Raw genomic sequence first — 18,421 nt, forward strand, 5'->3', positions numbered from 1 at the left:
GTTTTATTCATAATATATAATGTAATTTAGAATTATAGTATTTATTTATCACTGTTAATTACAACTTGATTATTTTCAGGACGCCACAATAAAGAAATCTGCACAAACTGTATCAGATATTAAACCTATATTGCAACGAATATATATTAATAAATTTAATCATCAATCGAAAGATTCCTCCATGAGAAAACATACAACAAACAATTTAAAAAATAAATCAAACAAACTGTGGTGGGCATATCCACGTAATGCTAAATGGAAAAAATTTCCGCAAAGCTTAGAAATGCCTCAAAAAATATTGCAGCCGCAAGAAAAATCTTTAAATGAAATTATGTTAGCAAAATTCTTTTCGCAAAATCAAAATAAAAATTTGAATCTCTCACCTGATATGGAGATTGTCAAAATTACAACGATTGTTGAGACCATTCGCCAAAAGCGGCAAACAAATGCGCAGATATCAAAAGCAATAAAAAATATACAGAAAATAATCGAAAAGAAACGTTTGAAACGTTCGTCTCACGAATCGGTGGCAACTACGGATTCATGGCATGATCGAAAGAAAAAAACTTTCACTTCGAACAAGCGAGTTCGTTATCCAAAATCTCGGAATCAACAAAAGGAGTCTTTGCCAACGAGAAAACGTGCAGTTGATCTTAAAGTAGCGAGTAACATTGCGATACCGAGTACTGTATTTTATAAGCGAATTTGGGAATACATTAACGGTACTCGTCCTCATTCCGATATTATCGGCGACTACAGTTCATTGAAAAATAATTCTGAAAAGAATAATTCAACATGCACTGACAAAGATCGGATTATGGTTTCGCAATCGGAGAAGCACAAGTTACAAATGATAAGTCCTGATATTAAACCGGAACGAGACTTTTATAAACGTATCTGGGATATAATCAATGCGACTCAATTGACATATGGAAGCACAAAAGCTCGTTCTAAACGAAATGTCAATATTCCGAAAAGTAATACTTCGACTCAATTATGCTTGCAAGAAAGGAAAGCCGATTATACAGAGAACAAGCCGCAAGTGATAAATGATAAAGTGACTCTCGATACCGCGGAGACGATAAAGTCGCGAGAAATATATGATCCTTATATATCAGGCTTTCGGACCTTTACGAATAAAACTCAATGGCAACCTAAGACTACAAATCCTATAGTGAACACGATAAAATTAAATAATGATCTGATCTCGTCGCTGCACATAAATACTGCAAGCGCTTCCGAAGTGGCTGATTTGAATAAATTTCCTGATAATGTCGAAACTAACGTCGATTATTTGTCTTCCGATAATTCAACGGAATATGAAAAGCGGAACAGATCACAAAAAATTATTACTGAGACAAGATCGCCGTATTCTTCTCAAGAACAAGAAAATTCTACCATTTTGTTATCTTCGCCACTCGAGCATACGATTGATAATATTCCGGAAAAAGAAGCTCAAACGAAATATATAGATAATTATTCAATCAATACGACTCCGATTTATGATCCTTTAAATATACCTTACGTAGAGGTACCAGATTATGTCGATCAACAAGAGGACAATTTAGATAAAGATAATCAGAACTCAACTACAGTAAAGTATAAGGAATATGATAGCAAATATGTTGATTTTGAAAAATACTATAATCCCGATGAAGAATTTTCATCGAAGTCTCCAAACTCTGAGATTAAAGTATTACAGAATATTCAAACCGGAAATAACGTGCCGGAGATTTTATTGAATGTAAATATCTCGCATTCAGGTTGTATAGAAGATAAAGATTCTATCGATTGTATTGATAAATATGATGTTAAAGATACCAAATTACGCAATAATAATACAGAAATAAGCGACAACGTTGAAACATCTAAAGAAGATTCAGTAGAATCCAACGATCGTGAAAACTCTCCCACAGATTTCGTTGACTTTGATATAAATGAATATAGAAAACCGTTCAATTTGGATGACTTTATTAAAAACGATTCTATATTTGAAAGTAAACGAACTGATCATAGCAAGGAAAACACGAAATACGACGGTAAGAAAAATCCTGCAGATCGTAGCGAGGAATCTGAAGAGTTCGAAATATACGCCACGGTTCCAAAAGAAGAATCGTACAATTATTTCGGAAAAAACGGAGATTATGACGATGGAATCATTTTTGACGATAGAGATGAGGCGAAAAAGAATACCCACTCTTCCGCGAAAGAAAAAGCGGAGGACAGTGACGTAACCAACGAGGATCACTATCATAATGACGATAAAGATTTCCTTAGATATATTTTCGGAGAGAACAACGATAAAGAATCATCCGAATCAGTCGAGACGGAGGACAAATTTTTGTCTCGCTACTTTACAAAGGATGTTTTGGATCAATTGCGAGATAATTCAACAGCCGAAGAAGAGAGACAAAAAGAAGAATCAAGGAATAAAGAAGAAATATATAAAACATTGTCAAAAATTTTGGACAAGAAGGATCGTTTCTCTAGATTAGATGACAATCTCGACAAAATGATTGAAGAAGGTAAAACAATTCCAATCAGATATAAAAATTTTTGGAGCTTAGAATATGAATCGCCTCGTAAGAAAGATGAGGCCAGTGAAGAAACAGAAATTTAAAAAATATAAATTACGTTAAATTATATTATCATGTTATATTATGTTAAACTTATATGTTTATTATTACATGTTCATGTTTTTATGTTAGATATTATTATGTTAGATAATTGGATCAAGTAGTATATAATAATATCTATTTTGTTATTATAATAATAAATATTGATTATAATACATAATGTTACTAGAAATTAAATATATATAATATACGCTGTAATAATATTTTTGATTAATATTCATTTTCGCACAATTTATTATATATTAAATAAATATAATGTATTAAAAATATAAAAACAAATATCCTGATAATAAGTCTACCCTTAAAACAATAATAAGAAATAAAAATAAAAAAAAAATATATCTAGTTATATGAAGCTATATACGTATATATTTAAAAAATTATAAAATATTTTTTAAATAAAACATCTATATAACATCTATATATACACTTTCCATACGCGAAGAGAATTCTAGAGAATACAAATTACATGAAAAATATATTCCCTTTCTTAACATTTATTGTAAAGTTAGAATTAACATTTTTAATATAATAATTATTATAAAAATTATAAATTATGCATTTTTTATTGTTTATTAATAATCATGTTTGTTGGCATCAAAATATTTAAATAATTATAAAAAATACACCTTTGCAAATATAATATAATACATATATTATAGTATTACTAATTGTAAATAAAAATATCACATGTGATTTGTCTCTTGTTATATTCGATTACAAAAATAAATATTATAATTTTTACTATAATATTTTCTCCGTGTATGTGTGTGTGTGTGTGTATAGCATGTATCAAAATTTTGTATTAAAATAATAGGTCAATTTATTTAATTATTAGAGCAATTATTTTAAAATTACAGATACAGTACATAATTGTTACATAAAAGATAATACAAATAAATATAATATATGCGCTGAGTGCAGGAAATTAAAGAAATGAAATTAAAGGAAGATAAGCAGCGGGGGTTTCCCTAGCGCGAGGGTTGAATCCGGCGTTTGCGGATATATAAGACCGTCGAGTAGTCTGTTCAGTGTCATTCGTCAGTGTTTAACAATTCCAACAGTTTCGCCTTCTCAAGTTGCCGTATCGATCAGGTAAATGTATATCCTATAGAGAATTGTATTTTCAAAACATTCTTTCGAAATGTAATGCATTCTTTTCTTTTCTGCCCCGCGAAAACGCGCGTTTTTCTATCGAAAAATTCATCGATTTGTTCATCCACGTGTCTACAAAGATTCACTTAAGCATCATTGATCGATCACCGTGATTGTTCGTGCAACATACGTTAATGGAGGTATCGAATGCTGTCTGCGCAATCCTTGGTCTTGAATTCTTAAGTGCTTCCTGAATAGCGAGAAAGAGAAAGAGACGGAGAGGGAAAAAGAGAGAGGGAGACGGTAACTACAGTACGGAAGACCAAAGATACCTTCCATCCATATTTATTATGTTTATGTGTTCACAATGTGAACGTTAAGACGAACGCGGAAGCGCGATTAACGGAGAGAGATTCCGGTTATAAATGACTGTATCTATAAAAAAGAAGTTGCGATAAGACGCACCTCTTCACGAGTATGAGAAAAACCTGGCGGAAGATATTCGGCAACGCTTCGCGGCAGAGACAGCACGGTTATACATATATGTCAATTTAATCAGATAAATAATCGTATCCGATATTCTTCCTTTTTTTTCTCTTTCGGAAATTCGTTGTTCAGAATGCGATTTTATCCGGACCAATGACGTACGGCTTCACGATTTCGGTATGTAAACACGTGTGCTTTTAATGGACTTTCTTGTCAATTTTTTTCATTTTTTTCTCAAAAAGAGTGATACTTTTAACACCCAAGTTATCCCTGAAAGTTTATCGAGTTCAGTTCTGCGGTCGTCTCCCTCTCTGTCCTTCCTTTCGAGTGAACAGTCATTGCAAACCGGAAATTCAAAACGGCGCGTGTATATGGCGGAAAGAACATTTTCATCCTACCTCATTCTTTTCGGAGTATTTTTTTCTGATATACATATCTTTAAATTAGGGTTGCTATACATGATTAAAAAATTCTTTAACTCTTGAGGAAGATGAGTTAATAAATTCTTTTTTTTTCGGTATTTATAATGTGAGTCTAACAATAAGTTACGTATGGCAATATTTCGAAAGAGGAAAACAAATAAAAAAACAGATAAATATATATGAAATATTAATAAAAATGTGTGTATGTATGTGTGTATCATATAATTTTTTTAAAAATTATCTTAAAAAATTATAAGATATTTCTCTCACATCTGTATATTAAAAACGCGATAAATTAATTTTGATGTCTATGTTTTGACCACCGTAGGAACAATAAATATGATAACTCGCGATTCAGTAACACTAAATTGTTAATTAAAGATTTATTTAGATTATATATTAACATTCGAACGATATAAGGACAGCTTGAATAGAATTCAAAAAAATAGAATGTATAGTTTTAATTTCACATCGTAAAGTGTTGCAAGACATCACTTAGGTACGTTCAGATATATACCGTCACTTTCTATTTCATCATCTGTGTGCGTGTGTATGTGTGTGTGTGTGTGCGCGTATACATACGTGTAATATATTAAAATTTTTTATATTTTTATAAATCTCCAAATAACCATAGATAAATTTTGACTGTTGCTAACGCGTTGTGTAAATTTATATTCAGGATATGAACAATGTAAGCAATAATTTTGTATAAATTTTTAAAATATAGAACCGTATCAAAAAATTATTTATCGACACGATTAACAAAAAATAGAAATGTATTGTCGTTATAAACATAATTATATTTGCAACTAAAAATTTAGACTTAAATACTTATTTTTATTTCAGTTATGAATTCGTCAAATCGAATCACAACAATTGTATTGTTTGCTGTTGTTTTCGCCATTTTTTGCTTCACGACATCTGTGGCTGATACTGAACGAAATATCGGTAAGCAAATCTCTAATAAATCTCTATCAAATTATACATTATCAATTAAAAATACGAGTTGACCGATAATATATTCCTGTATAAACTGACTTTGTGCATACAGGTGTGTGCATTCGGAACTGTGCGCAATGCAAAAAGATGTTTGGCTCATTTTTTATCGGTCAGAAATGCGCTGATTTTTGTGTCCGTTACAAAGGAAAGCTTGTTCCGGACTGCGAGGATGAGTTTTCGATTCGTCCTTTCCTTCAGGTTCCTGAGAACGATTATTAATCCTCAGAATCAATCAAAGTTCTTCGACTTTCTCATCTTTGCGTTATAATATTAAGCTACGCAATTACGCGGCGCAGAAAAATGGAAATTTCAATGAAATAATTTTTGCTATGCGTTACAACTCATTAACCAATAATATATCTGCAAATGTTCATTATTATTTCGCGAAAAGTATATCTTTTTAAAGCATTATTGTAATTATAATTTAAAAATCTGAAGAGATTCTGAGAAAACCTTTCATATTACAACTCTATCATATTACAAGCCATCTGAAAATTGCTAGTAATGTCAAACGAGAATTGTATAAAGATATCAATTAACTAATTTTTAATCATTTAATCTTAAATTGTTAGTATTATATTGACAGTTATTGCTGTTATATAATTTTATGATAATATTATTTATTTATTAATATATTTGTTAATATATATTATATGCAAATATATTTTTTTAATCAGAGAGAGATATTAATTATCAAAGATATTAACATAATATACATATATAAGTACATGTATGCGGCATCTTTGAGAACTATCTAGATGAAAGATTTACTGATTTATGAATATTACGAACAAGAAAAACAAATCTGCTTAACAAATTTTGCGCAATATCAAAAAAAAAAATGTAAAAATAATTTGTACTTTGCGAGAAATTATGAATCTATTGATATTAATATCATCTCTTCATTCATCTTAACTAGTCAAATATATTTCTGCTATATATGTTAGATCCTTGAAATTAATGTGTATAAATATACATAACTTTTAAGTGATATTACTTGAAAAAATGTTTAATTATTTAGACAAGAAAATTAATCCCCCTTACTTGAAAATGCATGCAACAAAAAAAAATATTTATAATTACTTTTCGTATTAAATAGACCAAAATCAAGCATAATTGGAAAATTTTTATATAGCTGATCGTCGATAATAGCAGTTATCAGTTGGAAATAATAATAATACGTATGCATAAGTGAGAGTAATATATGTATGCGCATTGGTCCAGATTTAAGCTGTATATTTGTTTGCAAGATATAAATTTAATATATATTAATTGAAATACTCATAATATATTATATATTATACATATTATTTGACAGTGGCAGTATATTAAAAATAAATAAGAAAATATGATGTTTGAGAAAGTATTAAAGCTATAACTTTCAGATATAGCAATGCCTATATATTAAGATTTATATATATTATATTGCTTGTAAAATTAAATATATACATAAAATTATATTATATGTGTGTGTAAAAAACGATTCAAAAATATTATTATTTTTAACTCTTTGCACTTGTACATTAAATGCATTCCGTTTCAACATATAATATACGTTACGAATTATAGATTTACAGGTGATGTACACGCTCAATATGTGAAACGGAACGCATCCATTGTCTGTCCATTGTCTCTCAGTTGGCTACACTGCCATGCTAGGTTCAAATTTTTACGAGTACAAAGGTTTAATAATAAAAATGCAAAAAATATAATGATGACGTCATTAATTTATTATTAAACAACGCATACATCAACGTACCTGGCAATGATTATGTATCAATCGCAGCAATCAATCTTTCGTTGTAGTTTGGCAGGAAAATAACGGCGCGAGAAATATGTGAAGAGATTCCCGCCTATTTCAATACGCACACACACATATATACGAAAAACCGAATCATCGACCGAAATCGCGATAACGACATAATACGGATACTTAATATTTTCGGCAACATCCGACACTTTATAAGAGATTATTCGCACTAGTTTTTCGTGCAGTTTGGCGAGGAAATAACGGCACAAAGTAAATATGCGAGAACTTCCACCGTATCGAGACACACACATACACACACATGGCAGACCGATCATCGACTGAAATCGCGATAGTAGTATAATAACCATTATACAAGACGCTTAATACTTTAGGCAAACGTCGAAAACTTTATAAAAGATATTCGTAATAGTTTTTCGTGCACAAGATTACTTTAAACAGTAAAAATTGCGAGAGAAATACGGAACGATTCGAACGTGACTTTGCGATCGTTTCACGACGCGTTCTGTGTGAAGTTTCTGCGAAACTTTGATTTGAATAGCCAACTATGCTGAGTAAGTTAGTGATAATTATTTAATCTAGAAATAAAACTCGAAATATTTTGCTATTAGAAATGTGTTTGAAATAATAAATTAATTATGCTAATTCATTTAATATACGTTTAATACATCTAATATTTTGAATAATGTCAAAACGTGCGATAGAAAAATGCGGATAGCATGAATTTTATTTAGGCCCAATTTCACCACCTTCAGTTAGATTAACCGACGGCAGGGTGGCAACTGAAATGATAAGAATGCTTGGTTTTCATTCACCTCTATTTTCTGTTGCCACCCTGCTGATTTTAACTCGGATAACTTAACCGGTGGTGAAATTGGTCCTTAGATATAAGATTATGAGATTGAATCTCTCTTTAGTTATATTATTTTTGTCAACTGAAATTAGCATCATTTATTATAATGAAATAAAATCTTTGTAGAATCTCTGAGACATGCGATATGCGCAGAATATATCAATAAGAATATCAATAAGAAAAGTTTTTGATTATGAATTATTTTAATGGACTTTTAATTTATAAATGAAAGAAATGAAACAATATTTTCTTAGGACACTCTATTATATCAATAATTGTGATGAACATTGTGCACCTGCACGTACAAAAAATGATACAATTGATGAAATTATATTATAAAATTATTACATGATAGGAATACTGAATGGATACAGAAACAAGGCTTTATAGTCCATAAATTCTTAATTGAAAAGTATATATAAAATAAATGCATATATTTGTCTCAATAAAAGAGCTTTTTTTACCATCCATAAATCCTAAGCATTCATTATTCTGGCGTAGGTGGAGTCACATAACATTCTGGAATTGTTGATAGGGCTTGTTTCAATTCTAATTGTTGCACCTGATAATAAAATTATAATGATAAGAATTTACTAATTTTATCTTTTAAATTATGTTTAAATGTATTGTTTAAATTCTTACACGTTGCCGCAATGTCTTTTCATTCATAGCTGCTCGTGTCAATAATTGTTTTACTTTTTCTAAAAGTTCAGATTTATGTATTAATTGTTGCTTCAAGATACGAAAATCTCCATTATCATCTTCCTTTTGAGCTTTTTCTAACATAACTATTCTCTGTTCAGCTAGCCGTAAGTCTGACTCTAAACTTATCACACGTTTCTGAGATTCCTCATATTGTCTTTGAAGTAAAATATTTCCATCAATAGTATTTATCTTTCTCTGTATTTAAAATATAATAACATATATATAATGATTTATATGAAAAGATAAGTATATATATATCTAAAAATAGATTAATTTACTTGGTTGATTAAAAAGTGATTTTTTTTAGAATTAAATTTCAGTCTTTTATTCTCTGCTTGAAGTTTCTCAATGATCCGTTTTAATGTAAAGATTGTTTTCTCCATTTCAAAGGTAGATGTTTTGTTATTTGATTCTGGCAATTCTTTATCTGATGATCTAGGAGTAGAATCAGAAGATTTTTCTGCTTTTAACAAAGTGATGTATCTGTAAAAATAAAAATATAATAATGTAATCATTTTTTAAATCTATATTCTTACAATAGAGAATAATATATATTGTAATAAACATACTTTTCCAAATGTTCGACTTTTTCTCGCAGTCTCGGAGTTTCCGAATTCGCCTTTTCTAATTCTAGTCGTAATTCAAAATTTTCACTTTCTAACTTAAGATTCATCTTTTCAAGAATATCTTTAGTCATTTCTAATTTCTCCAATTGACTAATTACACATGTATTACCCTGTAAGATAGCATCTAATAACAATAAAAAAGTCACATATTTATTATAAACCTATAAAGTATATTAACCTGAGTAACTGCTTCCAGAGCAGCATTATGCCGTTTTAATTCTGCTATCTCTAATATCAAATGTTCATTACTTTCTTTCTCTAAACGATCAGTTAATTCCTTAACACGTTCTCTTAATATTCGACATTCTTTTTCCAATTCTTTTTCTATTGTGTTAAGCTGGATAGTTGAAACGGGTCTTGCCGATGAATTGCCGGATACAGTATCACTCTCAAGTTTCAGCTTGCTTCTCAAATGCCATTTTTCTCTTTCCATACACGAAACGACAGATCGAAGTTTCTCATAATTTGTAAGCAATTTTTCATATTCATTAGTTTTCTCTTTAAGTTTTTCTTTTAACTTTTCTGCTGTTTGTTGCCATTTTTTTTGTTTTTCCCATAATGAAAGATCCTCTGCAGTCTATTCAAAGAAAAATTAAACTCAGTATATATATATATATATATATATACTATATACATATATATATATATATATAAAATATTATATATATATATATATATATATATATATATATATATATATAATATTTTGTTATGACTTATTCTTTTTATACCTTAGCTTTTTTAATTTCCTGTGCCAGATATTCTCGATCTAACTGTGTCTTTGCTTTATGTAACTCTTCTTCTAGAGATGTCACTTTACGCTCGAGTTGCGCTTCACGTTGCGATATTTTTTTCTCCTGAGTTTTTGTTGCCATATATCTGAAACAGATCAAATATCTTTAATTCATATCTTCGTCACAATTAAAGTTAAAATCGATTTAAAAAAAAAAATTATTTTAATGCTTATAAGTTAACAAATTTACTTGCGACTGAGTTGCTGCTTTAAATCAGCTATTTCAGACTTGTACGTTTTTTCTTTTTCCATTAGAGACTGAAGTTGCCGACGTAAAACATCTATTTGATTTTGTTGTTGCATTTGATCACGATGACTTTGATGTGGTGTTTCATTTACTTTTATATCCCGTACTGTCATTTGCTGAGATCGATTTACAGACTCTATTAATTCAACTTCATTCTATATAATAAAAATATATTTTTAAAAAATTCAACAATTATGTACAATATTATTCAATAACAAGTTTAACAAAATTATGACCTGTAATTGTTGACATGCAAGAGTCAATTCATATATTTTGTCATCTTTTTCTTGTAGCTCCTTCATCAGGGAAATATTTCCTTTTGTGAGTAACATACGATTTTCAGACAATTGCTGCCTAAGTGTGTCGGCTTCAGACTGCCACTTATTTGATTCACTACGATAACTTTCCAATTCATTTTTATGTTGTTGCTCCAGTCTATAAGAATATGAATTTTTTATAATATATCATACAACTATTTTCCATGTTCTTTTTTTATTTTGTAAACGTCATTTATTTTCGATATTGAAAAGTTGATTGAATTTATGATTGTGAATAACATTTTATATTATCGTGAAACAAACCTTTCTCTCATACGATCCATATGTTTCAATCTTTCTTCTGCTAATCGATGCCAACGTTCGCTCAGTTCTTTGCTGATATTTAATTCTGCTTCGAGGGTAGACACCTTCTCACTTAGTCTTGCAATTTCTTCTTCTTGGGCGGCACTATTTCTCGGTACTGTCGCTGCGGTTTCATTGGATATCGTTGTTTTTTCAAAAATATTTTTCACACTTATAACCGGTTCTTCATTTCTAATTTCACTTTGCATAGCCAAAATGCGATCATGCAAACTCTTAATCTCATCCTGAAAACGACTCGCTGCCCGACTATGTTCGTCCCTGTCCTCTTTCAATAAATTTTGGTATCTCAAAATAGTTTCCTCCTTTTGATTAATTAATTTTTGTAAACTATTTATCGTTGATTTCAGTGCTAATTTATCAGTACAATCGGTATCGGTGATACGCGACTGGCTTATTAATTCATCGAGTGCATTTTGTTTTTGCGCAAGATGTGAATCCTTTTCCTCGATCGTTTTGTTCAGAGCGTCCATTTTTGTTCGATATTGTAAATCTTTTTCCTCAATCGCTTTATTCAAAGTGTCCACTGTTGCTTGATATTGCGTATCTTTTTCCATTATCGCTTTATTTAAAGCGTCCACTTTTGCTTTATACTCTTCTAATTGTGATTCACATTTGACGAGCATCACGGAACGTTCCGATGCGAGTTTCAGCGCTTGATCCAACTGGTCGTTAAGAATCACCGAACTGCTGCTCTCTTCTGTATTATTTCCCGCTTCTCGGAATGTACTTTTTATAGTTTCACTCGATTCAACAGATTCTTCTTTATTAATATCTTTAAACATTACAATGTCTCCAGTATCTTGTACTTTTTGATTCAAGCAGCAAGTGTAAGTATCTGTTTGTACACTAACCACTTGAGTTTCCGTTCCTGCTTGAATAGACTTTGCCTCAACATTTAGTGTATTAATTTGAAGCTTATCATGTCGTGGATGCCAAGCTTTTTGAATATTTAACATGTCCTGTTCCATGCTTGTTATTATAGATTCGTATTCATTGAATTTACTATTAGCGATTTGAAGTTCGTGCTCCAAATGAGCTATTCTCCGTTTATATTTGAAATCCTAATTAAAAGAATATAAAAATATGTATAATAAAAACTTTTTATAATACAGAGAATTCAATTTGAGGAATCCAACTTGAAGCCAACATAAAGGCATTATTAAAATATAAATCTTTATGCAAAAAATAAAAATTTCTTTATACAAAAAAAGGCATTATTAAAATATAAATCTTTATACAAAAAATAAAAATCAATTAAAATGCATTAATAAAAGCTAAAAATTAAAAATAGAAATAGAATTAAAAATACAAATTTTTTAAGCATATGCATATTGCAATAATTTAATATTATTTTGCCAAATTTTATTATTATAATAATTTTTTATACTTAGTTATCATATAAAAATTTACACTTAGAGTCTGCTGTGAAGATTCAGCAAAACGTTCCATTATAATTTGGACGCTGCCAGCGCCGATTTGTTGCTCTAATATATCTTTCAAACGTTCGATAATTTCAAGACGAGCAGATAAGAGTTGTTGTTCGTTAATTATATCTTCATGACATTTTTTTGTTTTTTGCATTTCTGTATCAATATTTTGGCGATCTATTTCCAATTTTGTAGCAAGTGTAATTACTTTTTCTAAAGTACTTATGGGGGTTGAGCCTGCATACTGGCACTGTAGAAAATATATAATATCTGTGTAATACCTGTAATACATATATATATACAATGTAATATAGTTTCTATATAAGCAAAATAAAATATTTAAATTAATTTTTAATCATACTTGCAACGACTGTCACATTGTTTCTGATAATCTTCTACATAACTGCGCATCTCTTCATATTTTTTTCTTGAACTATCAAGTTCTTGTTGCATGTAAGATAGTTCGTTTTGCAGTCGCGTTTTCTGTGAAGTTAGTTCCATTTCTGATATTTTCTTACTTGTAAGTTCGAAATCAAGTCTCGAAATAGTGGCCTTGTCTTCACTTATGGCCTGCAAATCTAATATTTGATGCCTAAGACTATCCAACTCTAATGTTTGTAATGAATTCAATGAATATTGCAAACGAGCTTCGTCTTCAGAAATTTCTAGCATTTTTTTCAAACTTTCATTCTCTATAACAAGTTGCATTTTTTCATTTTGCAGTTCCTGTATGTGATTATCATTCATTTGTGTAGCTTCTTGTAATACTATTTCTTTAAATAATTTTTTTTGTATCTCAATCAATTTCTCTTGATTTTCAGAATTGACAATGGAGAGTTGTTTAACATTATCTTCGCATTTTGCTAATTGCATTTGTGATATTTCATATAATCTAGTCATCTGATCAGCTCGTTGTCTTTCAATCAGTTCCTTGGCTTCAATTTCTTTTAATTTTTGTTGCAAATTGTCATCATTATTGCAATTATCCGTTTTTCGCAAATTTTCCACGAGTTGATATTTCTCTTGCCTTATCATTTCTATTTCAGCTTTCAGAGATGATATTTCGTTAGAATCACGAAATATTATTGCATTTTCTAACAAAGCATGATGACGTATATTCAATTCCTCATATTTCTCTTTCAGTTCGTTATGCACAGTTATGCTCACAGAATTGCGTAAATTACTTTGCAAGAGCGAAACTTCTGACAGCAAAGTTTTATTGTATTTGTCTGCATTAGTAAGAGCTCTGTTAAGATCATTCTCCTTTTTAATCATATCTTTTTGATATTCATATAATCTGCCAGTTTCCTTATTAAGCAACTGTTGAAGACTCGTATTTTTCCTGTTCATAATTATTATTTCATTAGAGGCATCTGCATATTCTCTCGTCTTTATTGCAAATTCTTTACGAATTTCATCGTCTCCGTTTTCTATAATTTGCCAATTTTTCTTATAAACTTCTAATTGATTTTTTAAACCATCTATTTCATCTTTCAGTTCATTACTCTCTTGAATCAACAAGTCTTTCTGCTTTTCCCATTCTTCTGCCTCATTTTTATATGCTATTTGCAAAGCTTTCATTTCTGTAAGGCATGTCATTATCGCTTCATCTTCGCTATGTCTCTCTGACAATTTTTCCAAATCTATATTTTTAATCGCTGCTAAATCTTGTAATATAATATCCTTCTTTTGCAATTCTTTTCTATAAATTATATATTTGAGTATGATTTATTAATTATAATAAAGATGATAGCAAATAATTAATTACTTAATTGTATTAACAAATTTTATAAAATACCTCAGTAACCTAAGTTGTGATCTTAATTCAGTATTACTGCCCTGAACAACATTAAGATGTTCCTGTAATCTCATAGCTGGATGATACCAACCAGCTAAATGTCTAACATCCAAAGCTTCTAATAATCTTTCTAATGTACTGGATTGTATTTCCACCTCGCTTTTACCTAGAATATGCAAAAATATCATTTGCTTGTTTGTAAAGTAATTATTAATATAATAAAATTATAAAAGAATATAGCAATGGTCATTATTTGCCAAAACATGAATAAAGAATGCGAAAAATTAAGTAGATTTACTGGAAAATTTTATTAATATTTTTTATATTAGAGACAGAAAAGGAAAAAGACAAATAAAAGAAATGGGTGTCATAGAAATGGAAATGTGTGCAATACTAAAGTACCATTAAAATTAGCGAAAACCATTCACCATCTTGATTGCGTATACTGTCCATAATCTCATGCATGCCTTTTCTAAGTGCCTCATTTTCTTCTATAATTATCTGAATATTTTGATTAACTTCGAAGATATCAGTTTTAGAAGATACTTGCATATTTTCCGATTCCATTAATTTAGTTGAATGTAAAAACTGATCACTAAAATCATCTAAGTTATCTGAAATATCTAGTATCCTTTCAGATTTGCTTAATTTATACTTCAGCATCCTTATCTACAAAAAGTTAAAATTTGTAATAAATATCCTCTTGATTATTAATATTGCAGATCATATATCTTAAATAAGAAAGATACGATTACATATATTATATATATATATATAAAATATGTGCGTGTATTTGTGCACGTGCATTTGTATTTATACATATATATTTCATAAATTAATTTTTTCAATAAATTATCTTACATCTGATTTTAATTCTAAATTTTCTTCTATGAGATTTTTATTTTGTTGAATAAGTTGTTCCATTTTTTGCGATTCCTCTTTACGTTTTGCTATAACATTCTTAATTGATATTGATTCATCCTCTGGAATCCCTAACTTTTCTCTATTATGATAAAAAGGTAATGTTATATTTAGTTTCTTACTTCACACATATTATAAAAAAATAATTTAGAAAATTTTACCTTAGAGTTAAGATCTCCATTTCTTGATACGAATTTAACATCTCTAATTTATTAACAACATTGACTAAATCTTCGATATGTTCATTCTTGTGATTTATTTTCATTTTTAATTCTTTAATTTCATTCAATGCTTTAGCTAAAGTTTGATTTCCGTCTTCATAACTTTTTAAGGTAGATAATACTTCACATAACTATATAAAAAAATATTAAAAGAAAAAGAAATTTGTTAGCTTTAGTATGCAACTAAATAATTAAATACAAAATATTCTAGAATCATAGCCACTTTTTCATTGTAGCTCTATTAACATACATATAATAAATTTATAATTGATTTTTCCTTAACATAAAGACAAAAATATTTGAAATGCTTTGAAATTATGAAAAACTAATAATTAAAAATTCAACATTTCTATTCATTAAATTTCCAGAGAGAATGCAAATTTATAATTACACTTATTTATTGAGTAATGTATGAAATATTTGATGTAAAAACAAAAGTTGTAAAAATGAAATATTTAATAAAATTTTAATATTTTTATTTTAATGAAAAATCAACTCTATAAAATTGGTAAGATCTGTAATATCAAAATTACAAGTGGCAATAACTCTGCAGTATATGATTCATATTTGTTGTAAATCAGATATAAAAATATGGATGTCTAACTTTACTACTCTGTGATTTGGCATCATCCTGTGCTTGGGATAATGCTTTTTCCAAATTAGAGATCTTTTCATTTGCAATTTGTATTTTTTTCAATAAACTTTTTTGCTCTTTCCGTTTGCTACTTTTTACAGACCTACGAAATACATCAGTTTCAAAACAAATAACTAAACATAACAACTAAAAATGATGATCTGGATAAAATTACAAATATGTATATATATATATATATATATATATATATATATATATATATATAAAATATTACTTACTCCTGGGCTGCTTGCGCTTTTAATTTTTCTATGAGTGCAGCACTCTCATTTATTTCAAGAATTGCATCAGAGAGTTTAGTTTGCAATTCGACTATAATTGCATCCCGACGAGCTATTTCATCATTTAATTGAATGATCTGTGATTTACTTTCTTCTTTGGCTGATGTAACAGATTGCATTAAAGACTGTGATACACTTTTTTTTAAACGTGCAATTTCCATATTTTTTTCATCCAATATACCCTTATAACATAAATAATGCTAATTTATATAAATACACTCTTTTATTTTTTAATGTAAATGTTTTATTGAATTTATATGGTACCTTCCATTCAGATATTCTAGTGTCAATAGCTACTCCAAATTCATCTAATATTTTGTCCCTTTCTATTTGCTGCGCAGTTATCTCTTTTATTTGAATAACCAAAGCTTCATTTTCTTGCTCTAAATTCTGAATCTTATCTGTAATAGCATATTAACATTTATGTTTATTCATAAAAAACATATTTATTATATATGTTATAATACAATAATATATATAATACAAAATATATATGATTCACATAAGCACCTTTATATTCTGTAATTTTTCTTTGAGTTGAATGAAGTTCTTGTGTCATCTCATTCATTTTCTCTGTTGCATCCTCCATTTCATCTTTCAATGTTGTTAATCGTCTTTTAAGAATCTCATTCTCTTTATCCAAACCCTAGAAAATGAGAAGGAACTTTAAGTTTTTATCATAGAAACTTTAGTTTTCTATTATATAATAAAAAATTCTAATTTTTTATTATGTTACCTCCAATTCAACCATAAGTGTTTTAACTTTTTCATTTGTATCTGTATATCTGGCTTGTGTATCCAGAGTAGCATATTCTCTTGCATCCTTTATACATAATAAAATTATTAATAATAAAATACAATATTTTATTAATATGTTCTACAAGTAATAAAAAAAAAACTTACTTTAGTAAAAGCATCACTTTCTTGTTTCATTGCAGATATATCATGATCTGTCAAGAAAATTATATACTATAAATATGTATAGAATAAAAATTATACAAATTGTCAAAATAACTTTCATAAAATTTTTATACATTTTATTTCAAATATGATCCCAAGAGTCACAAAGTATAAACATATACAAATTTTGACAATATATTACCTTTAGTCTTTTGTTTGACAACCTCTGGGCGTAAAGAAGCTATTGTTTCTTTCAATTCACCGCATTCGAGAAGTAAGGCCTCGACCTAACAATAAATCAATACATTTATTTTATACATTCAATATATATTATATAGCAGAAAAAGAAAGCTTACTGTATAAATTTTTTTCTTCAAATGAAAAAATAATAAAGAAAAATATTAAATATACATAATAGCAAATAAATTCTTTACTTGATTATCTTTATAAGTCAACATTTCTTGCGATAATCTCATGAGTGTTCGCAGATTATATACGTCAGTAATCTCGTTTACATCACATCGAACCACTTCTGGAAAGAGATCTTCGATTTCTTCGTCTGTTAAAGACGAAACATTTACAGATAATATTCGGTCCCAATCGGTGCGAACCATTTTTTGTGATAATAATTAAGCTAAGAAAGAAAAAAAGTAAGTCATTTAATCTTTATTTGCTACGGCTTTATTATTACTCCAGTTCCCAGATATTCTTTTTGACATTTTTACAACAGTTTACAAACATCACCGAAGACAAACATATATAACAATACATGTAGCTTAGATTAATATTTCATGTCTCAGAGCTGCCATCAACGGCAAACGGCAAATGCGAGCAAATGTCAAATGGACAACCATATGGGCAAATAATACCGAAGACCAATAAAAGATTGCACCAAATTCTATAAAAGCTGATATCATCGACCAATTAGAGTTGAACGGGATGCTCGAATT

The 18,421-nt window shown here is 28.9% G+C and overlaps 3 protein-coding genes across 6 annotated transcripts in view; 2 read left to right on the forward strand and 1 right to left on the reverse strand.

Annotated features, from left to right (window-relative positions):
- LOC126857145 (peroxidase) overlaps positions 1-2,760 on the forward strand; it is a 43,216-nt gene extending 40,456 nt beyond the window's left edge. Inside the window, exon 18 of the mRNA XM_050606323.1 lies at positions 80-2,760. Coding sequence (XP_050462280.1) covers positions 80-2,620 — 2,541 coding nt within the window. The 3' untranslated portion in view covers positions 2,621-2,760. The remainder of the gene's footprint in view (positions 1-79) is intronic.
- Positions 2,761-3,678: 918 nt separating this feature from the next.
- On the forward strand, positions 3,679-6,089 carry LOC126857374 (eclosion hormone). Its single transcript, XM_050606739.1, has 3 exons — positions 3,679-3,731; positions 5,486-5,587; positions 5,691-6,089. Exons 2-3 carry the CDS (start codon positions 5,488-5,490, stop codon positions 5,855-5,857), a joined length of 267 nt encoding a protein of 88 aa, XP_050462696.1. The 5' UTR covers positions 3,679-3,731; positions 5,486-5,487; the 3' UTR covers positions 5,858-6,089.
- A 2,415-nt stretch (positions 6,090-8,504) lies between these two features.
- On the reverse strand, positions 8,505-18,366 carry LOC126858891 (centrosomal protein of 290 kDa-like). 4 transcript variants are annotated; one of them, XM_050609549.1, is made up of 23 exons: positions 17,906-18,366; positions 17,674-17,758; positions 17,475-17,521; positions 17,308-17,394; positions 17,082-17,217; positions 16,836-16,972; positions 16,512-16,753; positions 16,243-16,375; positions 15,579-15,769; positions 15,358-15,499; positions 14,925-15,165; positions 14,497-14,662; positions 13,060-14,400; positions 12,682-12,979; positions 11,212-12,332; positions 10,867-11,065; positions 10,574-10,785; positions 10,322-10,469; positions 9,769-10,167; positions 9,534-9,700; positions 9,243-9,447; positions 8,902-9,159; positions 8,505-8,821 (listed from the first exon to the last, which is right to left on the reverse strand). In XM_050609549.1, the coding sequence occupies exons 1-23, from the start codon at positions 18,083-18,085 to the stop codon at positions 8,747-8,749; spliced, it is 6,210 nt and encodes a 2,069-aa protein (XP_050465506.1). In that variant the 5' UTR covers positions 18,086-18,366; the 3' UTR covers positions 8,505-8,746. The 4 variants fall into 4 exon arrangements, 2 of the variants coding, with proteins under 2 accessions (XP_050465506.1, XP_050465507.1); XR_007688728.1 differs by lacking the exons at positions 8,505-8,821; positions 8,902-9,159 and having other exon boundaries at positions 9,308-9,447; positions 9,534-9,680; XM_050609550.1 differs by lacking the exons at positions 17,475-17,521; positions 17,674-17,758; positions 17,906-18,366 and having other exon boundaries at positions 17,082-17,235; positions 17,308-17,350.
- Between the last annotated feature and the right edge of the window lie 55 nt (positions 18,367-18,421).

The sequence above is a fragment of the Cataglyphis hispanica genome, chromosome 2 (assembly GCF_021464435.1).
Source record: "Cataglyphis hispanica isolate Lineage 1 chromosome 2, ULB_Chis1_1.0, whole genome shotgun sequence".
NCBI classification, from domain to species: Eukaryota; Metazoa; Arthropoda; class Insecta; order Hymenoptera; family Formicidae; genus Cataglyphis; species Cataglyphis hispanica.

What these genes read in the sequence shown, in the direction of transcription:
- LOC126857374 (XM_050606739.1), top strand. Translation starts at nt 5,488, where the DNA reads ATGAATTCGTCAAATCGAATCACAACAATTGTATTGTTTGCTGTTGTT. An exon ending in TGATACTGAACGAAATATCG is followed by an intron (nt 5,588 to 5,690) that starts GTAAGCAAATCT and finishes TTGTGCATACAG; the next exon opens with GTGTGTGCATTCGGAACTGT.
- LOC126858891 (XM_050609549.1), bottom strand. Translation starts at nt 18,085, where the DNA reads ATGGTTCGCACCGATTGGGACCGAATATTATCTGTAAATGTTTCGTCT. An exon ending in TCACAACTTAGGTTACTGAG is followed by an intron (nt 14,401 to 14,496) that starts GTATTTTATAAA and finishes TATAATTTATAG; the next exon opens with AAAAGAATTGCAAAAGAAGG. An exon ending in TTGCATGTCAACAATTACAG is followed by an intron (nt 10,786 to 10,866) that starts GTCATAATTTTG and finishes TTTATTATATAG; the next exon opens with AATGAAGTTGAATTAATAGA.